Source organism: Genypterus blacodes, unplaced genomic scaffold, assembly GCF_046128005.1.
Source record: "Genypterus blacodes isolate CSIRO-AG114 ecotype Tasmania unplaced genomic scaffold, CSIRO-AGI_Gbla_v1 ptg000385l_1, whole genome shotgun sequence".
Classification (NCBI taxonomy): domain Eukaryota; kingdom Metazoa; phylum Chordata; class Actinopteri; order Ophidiiformes; family Ophidiidae; genus Genypterus; species Genypterus blacodes.
In genome coordinates, this window is record NW_027467164.1 from 90579 (window position 1) to 106327 (window position 15749).

At 45.1% G+C, this 15749-nt stretch overlaps 2 protein-coding genes across 5 annotated transcripts; both read left to right on the top strand.

The window, feature by feature from the left end:
* Positions 1-1222: 1222 nt before the first annotated feature.
* On the top strand, positions 1223-6790 carry paip1 (poly(A) binding protein interacting protein 1). 2 transcript variants are annotated; one of them, XM_076138605.1, is made up of 11 exons: positions 1223-1605; positions 2637-2791; positions 3008-3211; positions 3304-3416; positions 3510-3621; positions 3932-4057; positions 4156-4262; positions 4767-4881; positions 4968-5022; positions 5209-5287; positions 5724-6790. In XM_076138605.1, the coding sequence occupies exons 1-11, from the start codon at positions 1410-1412 to the stop codon at positions 5809-5811; spliced, it is 1350 nt and encodes a 449-aa protein (XP_075994720.1). In that variant the 5' UTR covers positions 1223-1409; the 3' UTR covers positions 5812-6790. The 2 variants fall into 2 exon arrangements, with proteins under 2 accessions (XP_075994720.1, XP_075994722.1); XM_076138607.1 differs by having other exon boundaries at positions 5218-5287.
* A 3114-nt stretch (positions 6791-9904) lies between these two features.
* trafd1 (TRAF-type zinc finger domain containing 1) lies at positions 9905-15528 on the top strand. Of its 3 annotated transcripts, none has more exons than XM_076138602.1 (12): positions 9905-10309; positions 10587-10629; positions 10862-10997; positions 11682-11735; positions 11827-12253; positions 12635-12922; positions 12998-13062; positions 13168-13428; positions 13534-13672; positions 13877-14081; positions 14195-14257; positions 14556-15528. In XM_076138602.1, the coding sequence occupies exons 2-12, from the start codon at positions 10595-10597 to the stop codon at positions 14569-14571; spliced, it is 1689 nt and encodes a 562-aa protein (XP_075994717.1). In that variant the 5' UTR covers positions 9905-10309; positions 10587-10594; the 3' UTR covers positions 14572-15528. The 3 variants fall into 3 exon arrangements, with proteins under 3 accessions (XP_075994717.1, XP_075994715.1, XP_075994716.1); XM_076138600.1 differs by having other exon boundaries at positions 9906-10309; positions 14195-14252; positions 14552-15528; XM_076138601.1 differs by having other exon boundaries at positions 9907-9996; positions 14195-14252; positions 14552-15528.
* Positions 15529-15749: the final 221 nt, after the last annotated feature.

Here is a 15749-nt window from a genome sequence, read left to right on the forward strand (position 1 = left end):
ATCCCCTAAGATTTTTTTCCAGTTTTTCTTTCTCAGTCCTCAGAGGAGGTGAAGATGTAAATTTGTTTTCTCATTATGAAACAGCAGCAGCTCTGTATCCACTTTCACTAAGCAGCGTGTAAACTGGCACATACACAGTGTTTACTGACTGTACTGAGGCGTACAGGAGCAGCAGCCTTATCCATACACATGGATCTGTACTTACTGTTAGTGTTTAAGTCCCAGGGTGATGGGCATGACCTCCACAACACCAAAACTATTGCCCTTTGTCATCTTGTGCATTCCGAGACTTGTGAATGTTTGAACTTCCTCCAAGACACCAGCGAGGGGGGAAAAACAGCAATAACAGAAAATAGGGGCAGTAATCTTTTATCAAAGTGGGTCTCCGCATTTCTGGAATGGGAATTCTCTGTGGCATAATGTGATCCAGCTTTGGGAAACAAGTGGAAAATGACTGCAGGCCAAAACAACTAATGAATACTTACACTGAGAGGTCTGGTGCAACACGTGTTTGTAGTGGGCAGCTACTGAGTGAACTGCAGGAGAGAGAGGAGAGGACGTCTGCTCTGTGATGCACCTCGGTATGTCTGATTGATCATCCTGCTGTTTTGGACAATATTTTAATAAGAGGGTATTTGAAGCATTTGCCTGTTTGTCAGGTGCATTATTACACACTGTTGTTGTGTGAATATGCATGGCTTAAATTTGAATCTGCACAGCATTCAGCTTTATATTTTCTGTGTCTGGTTGTGTTTGATGACGTTTCCTGGTAGCACATCTACATCTAATGAAAATGGAGATTCTTGTTCATGTTTTATATAGTATAATGTTTTATTTGATAAGATCTATTCGGTACATTATGCACAGGATTTTTAGGGGGGTGCTTAGGTTGATCTTGGGCATCAAATAAAGCAAATAAAGTTGACTTGATAAGACAGGTAATAACAATAATTTCATTTCTACTCAGTGTGTAGACTTCATTAAAGAACTTGATCAGGTACAACAGCTCTGGCTCTGTGTCTGTAACTTGTTGTACTTTAAAATCCAGATATAGATAAGGATTAATGTTCCAGTAATCCTGCTTACTAACAAACAAACAACTTCTTTAGTGGAACTTATACCTCCACTGCTATCATATGTGCACTCCCACTCCGCGTCGCTAGAGGGAGACAAGCTCATTTTGACTTCACATGGTCGTGGATAAATCGTCACAGTTCAGTTTGTTGTTAAAGGAAGTGACAGAAAAAAACAAGTACTACATGTAATCGAAACTGATGGGGAAAACGTTAACATGAAGGACAGATAGGGCGCCTTTAACTGTGCTTAAACACACCAAACCCCCGCTGCACTCACGCAAACGCAGTGCCTTTATCGATACTTCTTCCTCAGTGTCTAACGGACGAGCGGTCATGAACGACAAATTCGACCGAGCTCCCGGAGCGGAGAAGTCCCGGGCTTACGCGGGAGCCCCCGGGTTCGCGAGTGGCTGGGACGAGGACCCTACGTCTAGACTGTTCAACCAGAGAGAGCCGCTGAGGCAGCCGCGGACATCCCCGCCTTTTACCGACCTCAACTCCAGCCCGACTGGAGACTCCGCTGCGGGAGGTAAACGCGCCTGTGGACCGGGCTAATGTCGCTGTTAGCTAACATTCATATTTGATTTCATGACTCAGGCTTTCGCTGCTTGACCCCACAGAGGCCACGCAACGTGTTTATACACACTTATAACCAAGCCCGGGATGGTTGATGGAATAACTCGGGCTTTCACTCCCTCTGGTAGCTGCAGGGACGCCCGCATTTAGCCCGCCCAGCCTGTGCGTTGCTAATGCGGGCTAACTGCGCTAGCTAACCTAGGTTTACGACAGCACCTGTTGGGGTTTCACTTGGCCGTAAAGCTTGTTGTCAAAATATTGAATCAAACATGTCAGACGTCTTAATCAGTTACACACTGCTTATAAAGCTGGCGGTGGTTGGTGTTAACTCAGGTTGGTTAGTTGGCTGTGAGCAGTGGCTGCAGGTACCGAAGCACAATGGCTCTGATTTGTCAACCCAGGTATCTTGGCAACCGAGTCCGAGCTTCTCCCTCGGGTTCCTACGGTTACGGGTGATTGCGATTTTAAACGAGAAACAGGTACACATGGTTACATTCAGTGTCATCTAAAAACGATACATATACACAAAAACAAAGATTATAACTGCCAGAGTAAGGAGCACTATTATTTGTTATGCACATCTATGAAAATACAAGATAAGATCTGTGATCGGTAATACCAATAATTAACAGATAATATGTTCTCTAATATCAGTTGTGGGAGGATATCAGCACTATTTCAGGGCCTTGTTGATCCAAAGGAAGCAACCTTCTAAAGTGCTTTTGGGCAAGGCACTGACTCCCCTCTAACTAACCTGGTAGCCCGACCTTAAAGATACAACCTGTGATCAAATAGTGACAAAAGTGTGGCCACATCTCTAATAATCAGAATCAGAGACATGAAAACAGCAGTAAACAGAACTATGATTTCCTGTTTGGATCAGCTGACAAAGTGACGCTAATGCAGATATTTGATAATGCAGACTGAGCTCATATCTACATGGTCATGTTGTTGTTGTTGTTGTTGTTGTTGTTCTTCCTTCAGATTTTAAACGGCAGAGCAAACCCCTGTACAGTGCAAACGACAGCAGCGGCTCTGCCTCCACAGGGTGCAGTGATGATGTGGACTCCCTGGTCAAGTCCTCAACTCTTTCAGCCAACGCTGCGGTGTTTGTCCCCTCTGGATACACACAGTATGAAGTAAGAGGAAGTCTCTCTCTGTCCTACTGAGATAAGTAGTTTAGAGGAATTCCTGGGTTAGTCGTTATTGTAACTTGCAGAACAATCAGAAATGTTTCATGTAGTATTGTCCGATTCATAATAATGTTATACATGTATCGGTGAAGTGATTGATTGCTCTGGAATGCTGCGTTTAGGTTCCCACTCCATTCTGATCACACCTGTCTTTCTGTGTAGGAGCCGGCTGTTGATGTGTATGATGAGAGTGAGGGCTGCTACGATTACGCAACCCTGGATGAAATGGTCACAGACTTCCTCAGCCACCTCAGCTCCTCACCCGGGTCGTTTGAGTTAGAGATTGAATACATAACCGGCACGCTCAACTCCTGGGTCACTAATGAAGAGTCGTTGCAGGAGCTGGTGGAGCTCATCTACACACAGGTACATGTCAGCACACACACATGAAGAGGAGAGGCTGTTCTGCACTGTGTTAAGTCCGATTGGCTCAGATGAGTGTTCCTTTGTCATTGCAGTCCACCGCCATCCCAAACTTCTGTTACATGGGCGCCAGGCTGTGTAACTACCTGTCCTACCACCTCTCTATCAGCCCAGCAGGTGGAAACTTCCGTCAGCTGCTTCTGAAAAGGTGACTTTCTTTACCGCCTACACAGATGAGACATTTTCCTCCTCCTCTTGTTCCCGTCTCCTCCTTCTCTAACTCTTCCTGTCTGTGCTGTAGGTGTCGAACAGAGTACGAGCAGAGGAACAAAGCTGTGAAAGGAGAGCCAGAGACTCAGAAGAGATTTCACTCCTATGTTTTGTTCCTGGGTGAGCTCTACCTCAACTTGGAGGTAAGAGGCCCCTCACACACACACACACACACACACACACACACACACACACACACACACACACACGTTAGTATTGAGACGGCATCACAGCAGCGTTCTCCATTGGAATGAGTGATAGGGGTATCAATAATCTTGTCCGGGCCATTTTCATTTGTTTTTGTATTTACAAGAGTGTGTTTCATCCAAAATCAACCCGTAACTCCTATAGTGTGGTGTCTCGTGCAAAGATTACCTCTCTGTTCTATTTGTGTGAAACCTCTCCCTTGTGTCGGTGAGAGAGAGTGGTGTGACTTATATCTTTATGTTTCAGGTGAAAAGTGCAAAAGGGCAGACGAGCCGGGCCGACGTTCTCCTCGGGGGTCTCAAAGATCTGTTAGATTGTCTGTTCGGCACCCCCGTGGACGCAAACCTCATCTGTGCTGTCAAGCTGCTAAAGGTGACAAACACTCAGACACGTCTCCTTACTCTTGTACATGTATTGTTGTGGGAAGGAAAGTAACAACGCTCTGTAACAACGCTCTGTCCGCCTTGCAGTTGACCGGCTCGGTGCTGGACGACGCCTGGAAAGAGAAGGGAGAGCCGCACATGCAAAAACTGATCCAAAGAATAGAGGTCATTCTGCTGGACGCCACCTGCAGCAGGTGTGTGTGTGTGTGTGTGTGTGTGTGTGTGTGTGTGTGTGTGTGTGTGTGTGTGTGTGTGTGTGTGTGTGTGTGTGTGTGTGTGTGTGTGTGTGTGTGTGTGTGTGTGTGTGTGTGTGTGTGCGCATAAACTCAGCGTAGAGTGTGTGCCTATGTTCATCATTTGTTTGTGTTTGGCCCCCTGTGGTGTGTCGGCTTAACAAAGTTTTCTTTTGGCTGTAAAAAGTGTGTTTTCAAAAGAGGAAGGTAAGCTGCCTGTAAGTCTGTGTCCTTTAAACAGCGTGGGAATGGAAAAGTGCATCAGTTCCTTCTTTTGGGCAGGAAATGACCTCTTCTCTCATTGGTGCTTATTTGGAACACATGCTTTACTACACAAGCATGTAATACTAAGAACAGCAGCACCTCACACTAATCAAAGTTTTATAAAGACTGGTTGAGTCCTGTACAGTCAGACTGTGGAGAGTAACCGTGTTGATGTGAGGCTGTGGTTGTTCTTCTCCTCAGGGATGTCAGACAGATGCTTTTAAAACTTGTAGAGTTGAGATCCAGTGACTGGGGCCGCGTCAGCGCCGCCGCCGCCTGTAACGCCACGCCAGACAACGACCCCAACTACTTCATGGTGAGGGTCACTTCCTGTCCTCCGTTGTCTTTGCCGTCCTGCTTTCAGGTTGTCATGGCGTTTTCTTTCCTCCCTCCCCCTCCCAGAATGAGCCCACGTTCTACACAGAAGATGGCACTCCTTTCACAGCCGCAGATCCAGGTGAGCGCATTCTAACACGCCGGTGGTTACACAGGGCAGCGTCAGGTTGGCAGGGGGACGGGAACACGGCCGCATTGTGCCTGCCTGTCAATCAAAAGCATGTGGGGAGGTGGGATCATTCTTTGAGAAATAACACAAAATGATCCTTTGCCTCCTAAATCACTCTGTGCCTATTTGCTTGGGCAGAATATGCAGAGAAATACCAAGAGATGCTGGACCGTCAGGAGTATTTCAACGATAATCCTCTGGAAGCTTCAAATGACTTGTGAGTATGCGTGTGAGCAGGGAGTGTGTGTGTAGAGGTCAGGCACACTCGGCTTTCTAAGGCGATCGGGATGCGACATGTGACAAGTTATGGGATTTCAACCTTTTTTCACCTCTGTGGTTCAACCAGCGGTGTCAAACAGGTCACACAATCACGGGCCGGCCTGTGGGCCCCCGAGCTCGCTCCACGCGTCTGTGGCCTCAGATTCACACGAGTCAGCAGGTGGCAGTGAAAGAGGGCTTAGCTCGCGCTTCAATCACGACTGTTTGTCTGCCCCCCGCGCCTGTTTTTATTCTTTCAGTCCGACGATTGTGTGTAAGCAGGGTCGTGTCACAAAGCCTCTGAACACACACACACACACGTACACATACACACACACACACAGGTTCACGTTTAAGATGGCCACTGACTCGCCGCTCTGTTGTTGTGTCCGCAGGTACGACTTTGACGACGAGATGGAGCCGGAGATGGAGGAAGCGTATGAAAGTTTTTGTCTAGAATCGGAGCTGAAGCGAAAGAAGTGAGGCCCGAGTGAGCCGAGGCCGCGCTGCACTTCTCCCTCCCACTTTGCTGGAATGTTTGTGAATTTTTTGGGTGGGGAGAAAAAAAATCTAAGAAAACTCAACGCATCCGATAGAGTCATGCTTTCATTTTAATGCAAATGAGCGTTCTAACGTCGGAATTTTTCATTATCCACACGCAGATGTCGAGAGTTTTGGGATTTGGAGTTCTGCTGAGAGTTTTTCTTGTTTTTAGGGGAAATTGTTTGGTTTGGAATTTCTTAGACTTCCTCTGAATGGAAGTTATAAAGTGAAATGTTTGCATACTTTGTAAAAATATGAATTCAATCCCCATCTTTTATCTTGAGCAGAATGTTTGCGTCTGGAGATGTAGTTGGGATGAGCGGGATGGAGAGATACTGAGGAGGAGGAGGAGATGTGTAACCTTCATGTAAATGCACTGCAGGTGGACGGTCTATTCTGGCACATGCACGCACACACACACACACACACACACACACGCATACGGTGCATTTACAGCCTTTATTACCGGTTGTACGTTTGTATCTCTCGTCAGGTTGCCAACACTATAATCAAAGCTGTGACTCAGCTCACATACGTGTTCCTAGAGGAGGCTATGCATCGTGGGAAACAAATACAAACCAGGCAGTAACTATAGGGGAAAACGTTTATTTTTGTTATTCTGTTTGGGGGGTGGAAACAAAAACATTTTATTCAGTTATTCTAACAGGAAATGTGTATGAAATTTGAAAAAGAATGCATCAAATTCTTTTCTTCTTTTCCTGAGTGTAGCTTTAAATGTCTACCCGTCTTGCAGCGATGTAACCATGGGTACGTCTGCACCAGGGATAGATTCTTAACGCCCGACTGAAAGACTGTTTACCAGCCGTTCATGGAGCCTGTCACAAGGAATGTTGTTTTATAGTTTGTAAATATAATTTATAGCATTGTTTGCCTGCAATAAAACAAGTTCTTTATGAGATCTGTTTGTGTTTGAGCTTTTTTCTATCTCACTCATGTTTGAACACGCTGATGATTGAAGTTCAGGAACTCTTCATGCTGTTAGACTGAGACTGAACTAATGATACTTGGCTGTCAAAGTTCAGTCGTCTCAATGATCTCAACGTCCCTCATGACCCCGGGTACATTTACATGCATCAGGGCGATTACATGTGATATTATATTCTGACCTCGGTTTGAATAACATCTCAGATATCTGAAGCACAAATCTTCCTCACTTCCTCATATGAACGTGGCCTAAAATAGATCCGAGAGTATCAGCAGCAGATCAGATACAGGTCACTCAAACCTGGTGTGGAAGTTTTATTATGAGGAAAAACGCGGCCCTGTGAGCTAAAAGTAGACAAATAAAAACGTGTGACATTCTGATACAACAGTAAACGAAACTTACAGGGTTATAATTACAACTTTACAACTATTGCGCAACACAATGGACTAGAAACACGAATATGTGATTAAACTCTGCCATCATGTGGTGACTCAGTGTCGGTGCATGTTCCAGTGACAGAGGGGGAGGACAGATCAGGTTTGCTCAGTGTGTGTGTGTTTGTATTAGGCTTTCTGCATGTGTGATCTTATCTTTTAAATATTATTTCCTGTTTTTAATATACACACGCATTCAGCACAACACACACAGCTGACGGCCTGCTATATGCAAAATGTAACGAAATTCTAAAATTATAGTCATTTTTATACAACACTTCAATGCTTCTCCTCACATCCAAACATGTAACTCCCGTCTCCTCTCCTCCTGACCTTTCACTGTGCCCCTCCACCATCTTTGCCGTGCAGCCTGTTCTCTGTTGAACAGTTCTCTGCTCTGACGTTCTTCCTGCCGCTCTGCCATAAGAAGCGAATCAGCAACTTCCTATTTGCCCTGTCAGACATTTGTCATGTGTCATGTGGTTTCACACGGGCCTCCAAATGTCTCAGTGGCAGAAAACCTTTCCTTTTCCTTATCCTCGGTGACAACCACAGCTGTTAATCTGGTGATGGTGAAACGGCTGCAAAATTGCAAATGTGCATATTTGGTCAAATGAAGGATTAGGAGCTTGGATTAGTCTGGACACTTATGGTCTGGATAACATTGCAATGAAATTAAGACATTGTGTTAAACAGTGGCCGAGATGTTTACATAACAACATGTACACATTTGTCTAACCGTGATTCTTTGCATATAATCAAACAAAAGAGGTCAGAAACTGAACATGAGTTGTGATCACATTATATCTCATACACTCTGATGTGGTTTTTCTATAATATTTCCAACGGGAAATTAAGAATAAGACAGAATTTTAAGTAAATCGCAAGCATCTGTCAGTTTTTACTACTGGGAAAGATTCTGTACAAACATGGACTGATTCTCCCCCACATCTGTTTCCAATTCATCGCCAAGAAGCAGTTTGTGTATATTTCTAGTCCAGCATATAAACTATGACTTCCCAAAAGGAGTATTGTGCTGTAAATCTCACATATGTATCTAATACTGCCAGTTCTTAGGAAGAGAGAGGAGTAATCCTTGACTCATAACTCCATCTGCACACCAGTCGTGGCCCTCTGGTGGCTCCAACCTGAGGTTTCAGGACGAAGAGCAGCATTCCTCACTGTGACGTCTCTCTGCGCCCAATTTAAGCAACATTAGATTGCATTCATGCCAAGAGACACACCTGCACAGATGCAACCGCACCTTTCTGCAGCTGAAGGAAAATGTCTTGTTGTGTGCTTGGATGACCACAGCGACACTAAAGTCACATTCCCGCCATGCCAGTGTGCAGTTTGGCTGCTGGTACACAAATCATTCCAAGAGACTTAAGAATCGGATATTGAAAAGCCAGCTGTGCCAGGGACAGTTGAGCTACAATAAAGGTGTTGACTGTAGTACATGTGATACTGTACAATCACAGTTATAAACACAACACTGTAGAAACTGTAATCACAAACACAGTAGTTTGAAATGACTTTGATTTACTTCACAGTTAAAACACTCAAACTGTAAACACAATACCGTACGTGTTCTTTTAGAGTTATAATACTGTGATATGTTTACAGTAAGTTACTTGTCTATTGCTGCCAGTGAATTCCTGTGAATTTGCCACTATGTTTCTCCCACATTGTTCCACCTTGACATCCTCATCCTGACACAAAGCAGAGCTGCAGGTTACAGGGATCTCAGGTGCATTGATTTAGACAGCGCGCCACTTCTGAGCTCAGATTGTGTAGATCAGTTACAATCATCCCAGAGGCTTATTCACTAATAACTACTGTATCAGGTTGCACCGTTTACAGTTATGACGTTATAGTCATGTAATATGTGACTGAGAGGCTTCAGAGCGTTCATGGTGCATCAGACTCCCTCCTAAAGTGGCCTCAACATCAGATACTTCAGACTTATAAACATGTGACATCATCCATGATGTCATTAAGGAGGTGATCAGGTGGCTCCATTCGTGTCTCACACTACTATAACTTGGTAATGCAAATATAACATAAGTGAGGCTTGTTGTATTGATGCGCATATATACACATACAATGATGTCATCAATCCAACAACATTCCTTGGTTAGGAGGTACAGTATGTCAGAATTGTCACTTTATTGTGGGGCGTCAGTCAGTACAGGTGGAATTTCCTCTTATTGATAAGATAATATTGTAATACACACACACACACACACACACACAAACAAAGGAGAAGTTTTCACCCCGACTGATTAGTTATACAGCCGATTTTTATTTACATAATCAGCGAACCTGGGTGACGTCATACCCAAATAAGGCCATAATTAACCAAAGCTACACTCAGGTGCGTGTCGTTACAGTTCCATATTTTTACATGACGCCATTTTACGAAAAATATTTCTTAAAAATGGGCGAGAACAAAATATATTTTCGCAGTTCCAGTTTAATTTGCTTTGACAAAACAGTTAGAAAATCACTTACCAAGTAACGATCTCTTTGACTTATAACCCCACAAAACCCGTGACCTGCAGGGTTTATGGTTCGAATCCCCTCCTTCCCTGTTGTTTTCAGGTTGAGGCCCTAAAGCCGGACTGAGTAACCTGTCAGTCTAAACTCAGGGCAGCGCGGCGGAATCCTCCAGGATCGAGCAGGCGGAAGTTGCTCGCAGTTTCACTTTGCGGTGATCCAGCAGCTACGACGAGTTTGTTTTCGGTAAAGTTAACGACGCAGCGGGTAACATCGCACCAGCTGCCGCCCTTGTCTGCGCAACAGCGGAATCTCGGCGTTTCACAACGGAGATTTGCCTCAGCGTTTGTCGCCATTTACCGCTCGTTAACGGGAATACTTCATGCTAGCTAGCGGGATTGTAGCCAGGCAGCTAACATTCCAACTTTAATCTTTGAAGAATGAACGATAACATCATCCGGTAATACCTCCTCCAAGCTCCCAGCGGAATAAGGCCGAGGCGGAACCTTATTTCTAGTCAACGCCAGCTTTGAGAGCTAGCGACTGAAGAAAGGAGCGGGTGAGCTAAAAGGAGCTGCAGTTACATGTAGCGCGGTAGCTAACGTTCGCGGGTAGCTACCTTTACTTTCACAGTAGCGCTGCACCATTGTTGTTGTTGTTGTTGTTAGTTCACTAAACGTTACATCCAAACCCTGATAAGACATTTGTTCACCGGTGGAGCTAACAGATACGTTCAATAGCGGCTGTCAATCAAAACCAAAGCCGCCCGGTGTCATAATGACGCGTGTTTGCGTCCTGATGTAACATTGTAACATCTGTAACCCTGATGTCCTCAGGTGAGGCCATGGCTGAGGAGAGCACTCTGTACTGCGGCAACTGGTGAGTATCTGAGAGGGACACGGGAGAGGGCGAAGCGAGGAGTTTAATCGATTATTCTGTAGACTTTAATCTAATCAAAGTCACGAAGATGAAACTCAGCAGCATTTCTGACATTCTTGTGGATTATTAGGATATAGAATAAACCATCTGCCCTCCCCCTCTCCTTTCTCCTTTCCTCTGCCCCCTCTAGTCATCGGTTTAACCAAATTAAAATCTTCTCGATTCTTTCCAGTAAGCATGAAATCCCAGAGGCGAACTTCACGACTCATGAGATGCACTGCAGGAGGAACATCGGTCTGTGTGATGTGTGTCAGGAGCCGGTGCCTCACACAGACCTGCTGGAGCACAAGCAGCAGGAACACACACAGGTACAAACAGAAATGTCTCCATAATAAAGGTTCCATTCTTAGGTGAGGCTAGAATGAAGGGAGGCATGGGTAGATTAGATTTTAAAGGGTCTTCAGTTGAGATGACTTTCAGTTCACATTGAAAGGAGGCGGAGCTAACTGAGCTGGTTCTCCATTTGGTCGTGTATAAACCTCGATACCACTCTTAGTAGGCACTTCAGGGCAAGTCTACATAAGAGGAGACCACAGGACTGACCCAGAATCTGCTGATCTGGCCAAGCAGGACCCTCGATGTCTTGTCAGGACGTCCAGCTGCTTTGCTTTGTCTCTTTGCCTCTGACAGGAACAAAGATAAGTCATTGTAAATAGACGGATGATTTCAATGACGCCTGTATTTTGGCCTCTATGGAGGAAAAAGTTAAGTGCCACTGGCAGAAGACCTGAGTCATGTTTGTTTAGTGTTATCTCACAGGAAGTCTTATTAGTCACCAACAAGTCGGACCCATTTAGAACAATTGGAATGATTTGTCTTTGGGGTGGAGGGAATTACTTTGTCACTGATATGAACAACATGACTTTTACTTTTGCTTTAAACATATCTGAAAGGAATGGACGCTGGTTTCTTTTTGACCTTTGACCTTTTCTACCTAAGTGTTGATGTATTTAAAGTTTGAGCCTTAAAAAAAACCTTCACTTTCATTTCAGATTACATGCAAGTGTGGGTTGAAAATTGAGAAGAATCACATTGGCGTCCACCAGGTATTAATGATTGAATAGTTTCCTCTCTGTGTAGTCGTCATATTTGAGCTTGGTAATAGTTTTGCATCTTCACCTTTGTTATCTCTTGCAGAGCTCTGAATGTTCTCAGCGGCTCATACCGTGTCAGTACTGCGACCTGGAGCTCGTGTTCAGTCAGTCCAAAGAGCACGAGGATTACTGCGGCACGCGCACCGAGCCCTGCCCCCTCTGCAAGTGCAACGTCATGCTGAGGGAAAAGTCCGTGCATCCAGTTTTATGCGGAAGCCTCACACCGCCCCAAGAGAGGAACAACAGCCGGACGAGTCGCAACCCGGTCGACTACCAGCCTCAAGTTCCATGGGTGGACACTCACTCCATCCAGAACCTCCTGAGAGCCCAGGACAGAGCCCCCAAGAACAACAACATCAGTGCAGCAGAGCACCAATCTTTCCCCTGGGCCTTTGATACCAGCCCATGGGAGGCTCAGGGGTCAGGGGGCACAAAGAACACCGCCTCTACAAACTCAGCATTCAGCCACTGTGAGTATAAGAGAGCAGGGCTAGTGAGGGGAGTGTGTTCAGTACACGGTCCATCCTTCAGAGATGGAGACCATGTTGTGGAGTCAGGCGATCCCACAATGCATTGCTACTAAGTAGTGACTCTGCACAGTCAGGAGACAGGTCAATAAGAGGCTGCCGGCTGAGTGTATTGATCTGTGTCCTGTTTGTTTGTCTCCTGACTCCTAACAGACATAGATTATGGAATTGTCAGTTATTCATTGTTTTGACAGAGCTGTAATGTTTGAATGGCATGTTGGAGGCTTAACTTCACCCTTTGACCACATTTCATGATTTGAGTGTGGTTGCTGTTCCCTGCTGGCAGCTGTAAGTGTTTCCCGTTCCCTCTCCTCCCTCCTGTAGTGCTGGATCAGCAGGGCTTCCTCAGCAGCAGCAGTAACAGCAGTATTTGGCCCCGTGGGGAGCAGACTCTGGATGAAGACTCATCAGGTCTGGACTACCTGCTGGCTCTCAGCCTGCAGAACGATGCCGAGTCGGTGGCCTCGTCCACAGAGAGAGGCCCGTGGGCCAACGTGTGGGAGCACAAGTTTGGAAAGACGTCCAACACCTCCCTCCTGTCTCCTAACAACACCTACCAGGATCTGGCCACAGCCACAAGCACCAGTGCAGTCCAGGACCTCGATCAAACCGGTGAGAGAATGTTTACGTTGTTACCACAGCTGGAAATGTGATGTCTGGGTGTTAATTATCCTAATGTCATTGCAGATACCATGCTGCCTTGTGAGTTCTGTGAGGAGCTGTTTCCTGAGGATGACCTCATCCTGCATCAGGTTAGAGATGTGACTTAGATGTGACCTTGAATTCTTTCCTGACTTGCTAGTTCACATGTCTGGAGTAAATCACCAGGATAAAGGATTTCTCTTCCTTTATTCCAGACCGGTTGCAGTCCGGCCTCGGCCTTTGCGTCTTTCAGCAAGCGGCCTTCATCTCCACCTAACGAGGGCGGCATGAGGAAGAACGCTTCAGGCCTGCTGCACGATTTGCCCGACACACTTGCTTCCAACCTTCCCACATTCCCTCGCTCCGTCTCCCCGGTGTCCTACAGCCCCCCAGCCAGTCCACTGGAGGGCGATGTTGTCATTCCGTGTGAATTCTGCGGCGTGGCTCTGGAGGAGGCCGTAGTCTTCCACCATCAGGTATGTGTGCTCGTCAGCTGACAGTGAGGTGTGAGGTTACATGACTAACACATCACCAGCGGTTGTCTGGCATACTTTAGAATGTTCCTTTGTTTGTCTCTGCAGGATAAATGTGACATGCGGCCCCAGACTGTCCACCCGATGAACAACACAACAAAGACATCCATCAGGAAACCCCTGGTCCCTGGTAAAGACTGCGTCGGGAGGACTTCACCCGATTTTCCAAGGAGAATCAAGCACCAAGGTAACGTTCAACACGTAAACATAGATGACTACGGACATTACAAACAAGCTTCAAGTCCACACACACACACACACACACACACACACACACACACACACACACACACACACACACGGTTTCACACAGCAGGATTTATTAAATGACTGTTTATTAGTGTGTTGGGGTCTTAGTGTTTTGCCTGATCTGATATTCTTCCTTATGCAGCCGACCCAATGGAGGGGCTTCTTGGATTTGAAAGGCCAGCACCACCAGGACAGAGAGACTGGCAGAGAGGCCACATTGATCTGCCAACCCAAGCAAAGATGTCCAACTGTGATGTTTTAACACAAAACAGACCTCAGAACATCTGGGAGGACACTCACTCACTCTGGGGCGACGCTGACAGGTCTGCTGCTGCACCGCAAAAGGGGTGAGAGCACAAACACACAGCATGGATTTCATATTGCAGTATCATTATTATTTTGGCTCTGTGTGACTCCTTGTTGGACGTGCGAGTGTAACGAGTGTATCTTTGTCCAACAGACCACATGAACTGGAAAACACAGAAGGCAGAATGAATCCAAGGAATCCAATCACAAAGGTACACTTAAGGCTTCTTAGTTAATCTTGTTTTCTTGAGACTTCCTGATAACAATCTTGAGTTATTTCTGCTCTGAGGGTAGGATGGATGATGATGAAGGGGTAAACATGTGATGTGAGGCGTTTACTGTCCTGCAGCTGGACAGAGTTCCTTTATTTAGCTTTACGTTTACATTTCAATATGAGACATGATGCATTAAACAAACCGTGCCAAAGGGAGCAGCACAGTCGCACACTGAGTGTAGAAAAGTTGTTTGAATTGTGTGTGTGTGTGTGTGTGTGTTTCCGCCTGTTTTCCAGTTACCCAAAAAACAAAATGAAGATCAACAAGAAGAGTGAACCGTCTGAAGAAGCCCACGCTCACCAAATCTACTTTCATTAATCTTTTTGCACACTTTAAAAAAAAAAATAAAAAATCAAACCTATTCATATCTGATAAGTGCCTGTGTGAGCTCCAGAGTTTAAAGTATTAAAGGTTTATACAGTTTGACTTTATTAAGCAATAAGCTCATTGTTTTGTTTTCCCCATGTTTGTACGTCTTAACACGCCGCCACCATTAATGACTTTGTATTTTTCCCCATTGTATCTCATTTATACTGAATTTGATCTCCTAGCTATCCGGATCATTGTATAGATATTTAAGCTACATCAAACACAGGCACAATAGTTTTTTTGTTTCCTCCATTTTTTTCCCTCCTCCTCGTCTTTAATTTCAAGTAGTATCCATTTTCATCTTCCTTGCCTGTTTCCAGGTTCTTTTCCAGTGTTTGGGTTTCATCTCTATGTAACCTAAAGCACTTTGACACATTTTCTTTAAGGGGCTGGAGGATCTTTGATAAACGTATGTATCTTTGACTACAAAAAAAAATCTACTAATGTACCGTTTAACCTTCATCTTTGATAGTCTTTGTCTTTAATACTTTTTTTTTCTGTGATATTTCTAAAATGTCACATAATATAAGATATACTGTGTGTTTGATGTAATACTGAAGAAGACTTTAAACTCGTCTCCTGTCCTCGCTTCTTTGTAGTATGTAAGAATATATGTCATTTGTACTCCTTTCAAAAAATGGAATTAAGATAGATAAAATGTTTTTGTTTTGTTTACCACGGTCCACTTAAAGACACGTTGTCGTGGTTATGCTCAGGCAGCCGCACGCCGGTGAGGGGGGGTTGAGAGTCTGGTGGCACGGCCGGCTGTTTCCTGCTGCAGGATTTCATCTGTCCACCTTCTTGTCTTATGTGTGACCTATTAAATATTTTTAATGAGGAATTATTTCATGGTCCTGGCTCCCATTTGTGTTGTCGCTGCTCATTAATGTCTCCAGCACGCCCATTTGTCATTCCTCAGTCAACAATAATGGCTCTGAAACACGTCACTGAGGCTGTAAAACTCTTTTGGGGACGATTGTGACCAAACTTGGTGAACATGAACTCACTAGTGTAAAAAAAAAGAAGAAACCTGAAGCTGAAACAACAGTCAGTAAGTTTGGAACC

Excerpts from the sequence above, each read along its gene's own strand:
- paip1 (XM_076138605.1), top strand. The coding sequence starts at position 1,410 with ATGAACGACAAATTCGACCGAGCTCCCGGAGCGGAGAAGTCCCGGGCT. Across the intron at positions 3,622-3,931 it reads AGCTCTACCTCAACTTGGAG|GTGAAAAGTGCAAAAGGGCA; the intron begins GTAAGAGGCCCC and ends TTTATGTTTCAG. Across the intron at positions 4,882-4,967 it reads ACGACCCCAACTACTTCATG|AATGAGCCCACGTTCTACAC; the intron begins GTGAGGGTCACT and ends TCCCCCTCCCAG.
- trafd1 (XM_076138600.1), top strand. The coding sequence starts at position 10,595 with ATGGCTGAGGAGAGCACTCTGTACTGCGGCAACTG. Across the intron at positions 11,736-11,826 it reads ATCACATTGGCGTCCACCAG|AGCTCTGAATGTTCTCAGCG; the intron begins GTATTAATGATT and ends TATCTCTTGCAG. Across the intron at positions 14,082-14,194 it reads GCTGCTGCACCGCAAAAGGG|ACCACATGAACTGGAAAACA; the intron begins GTGAGAGCACAA and ends TTTGTCCAACAG.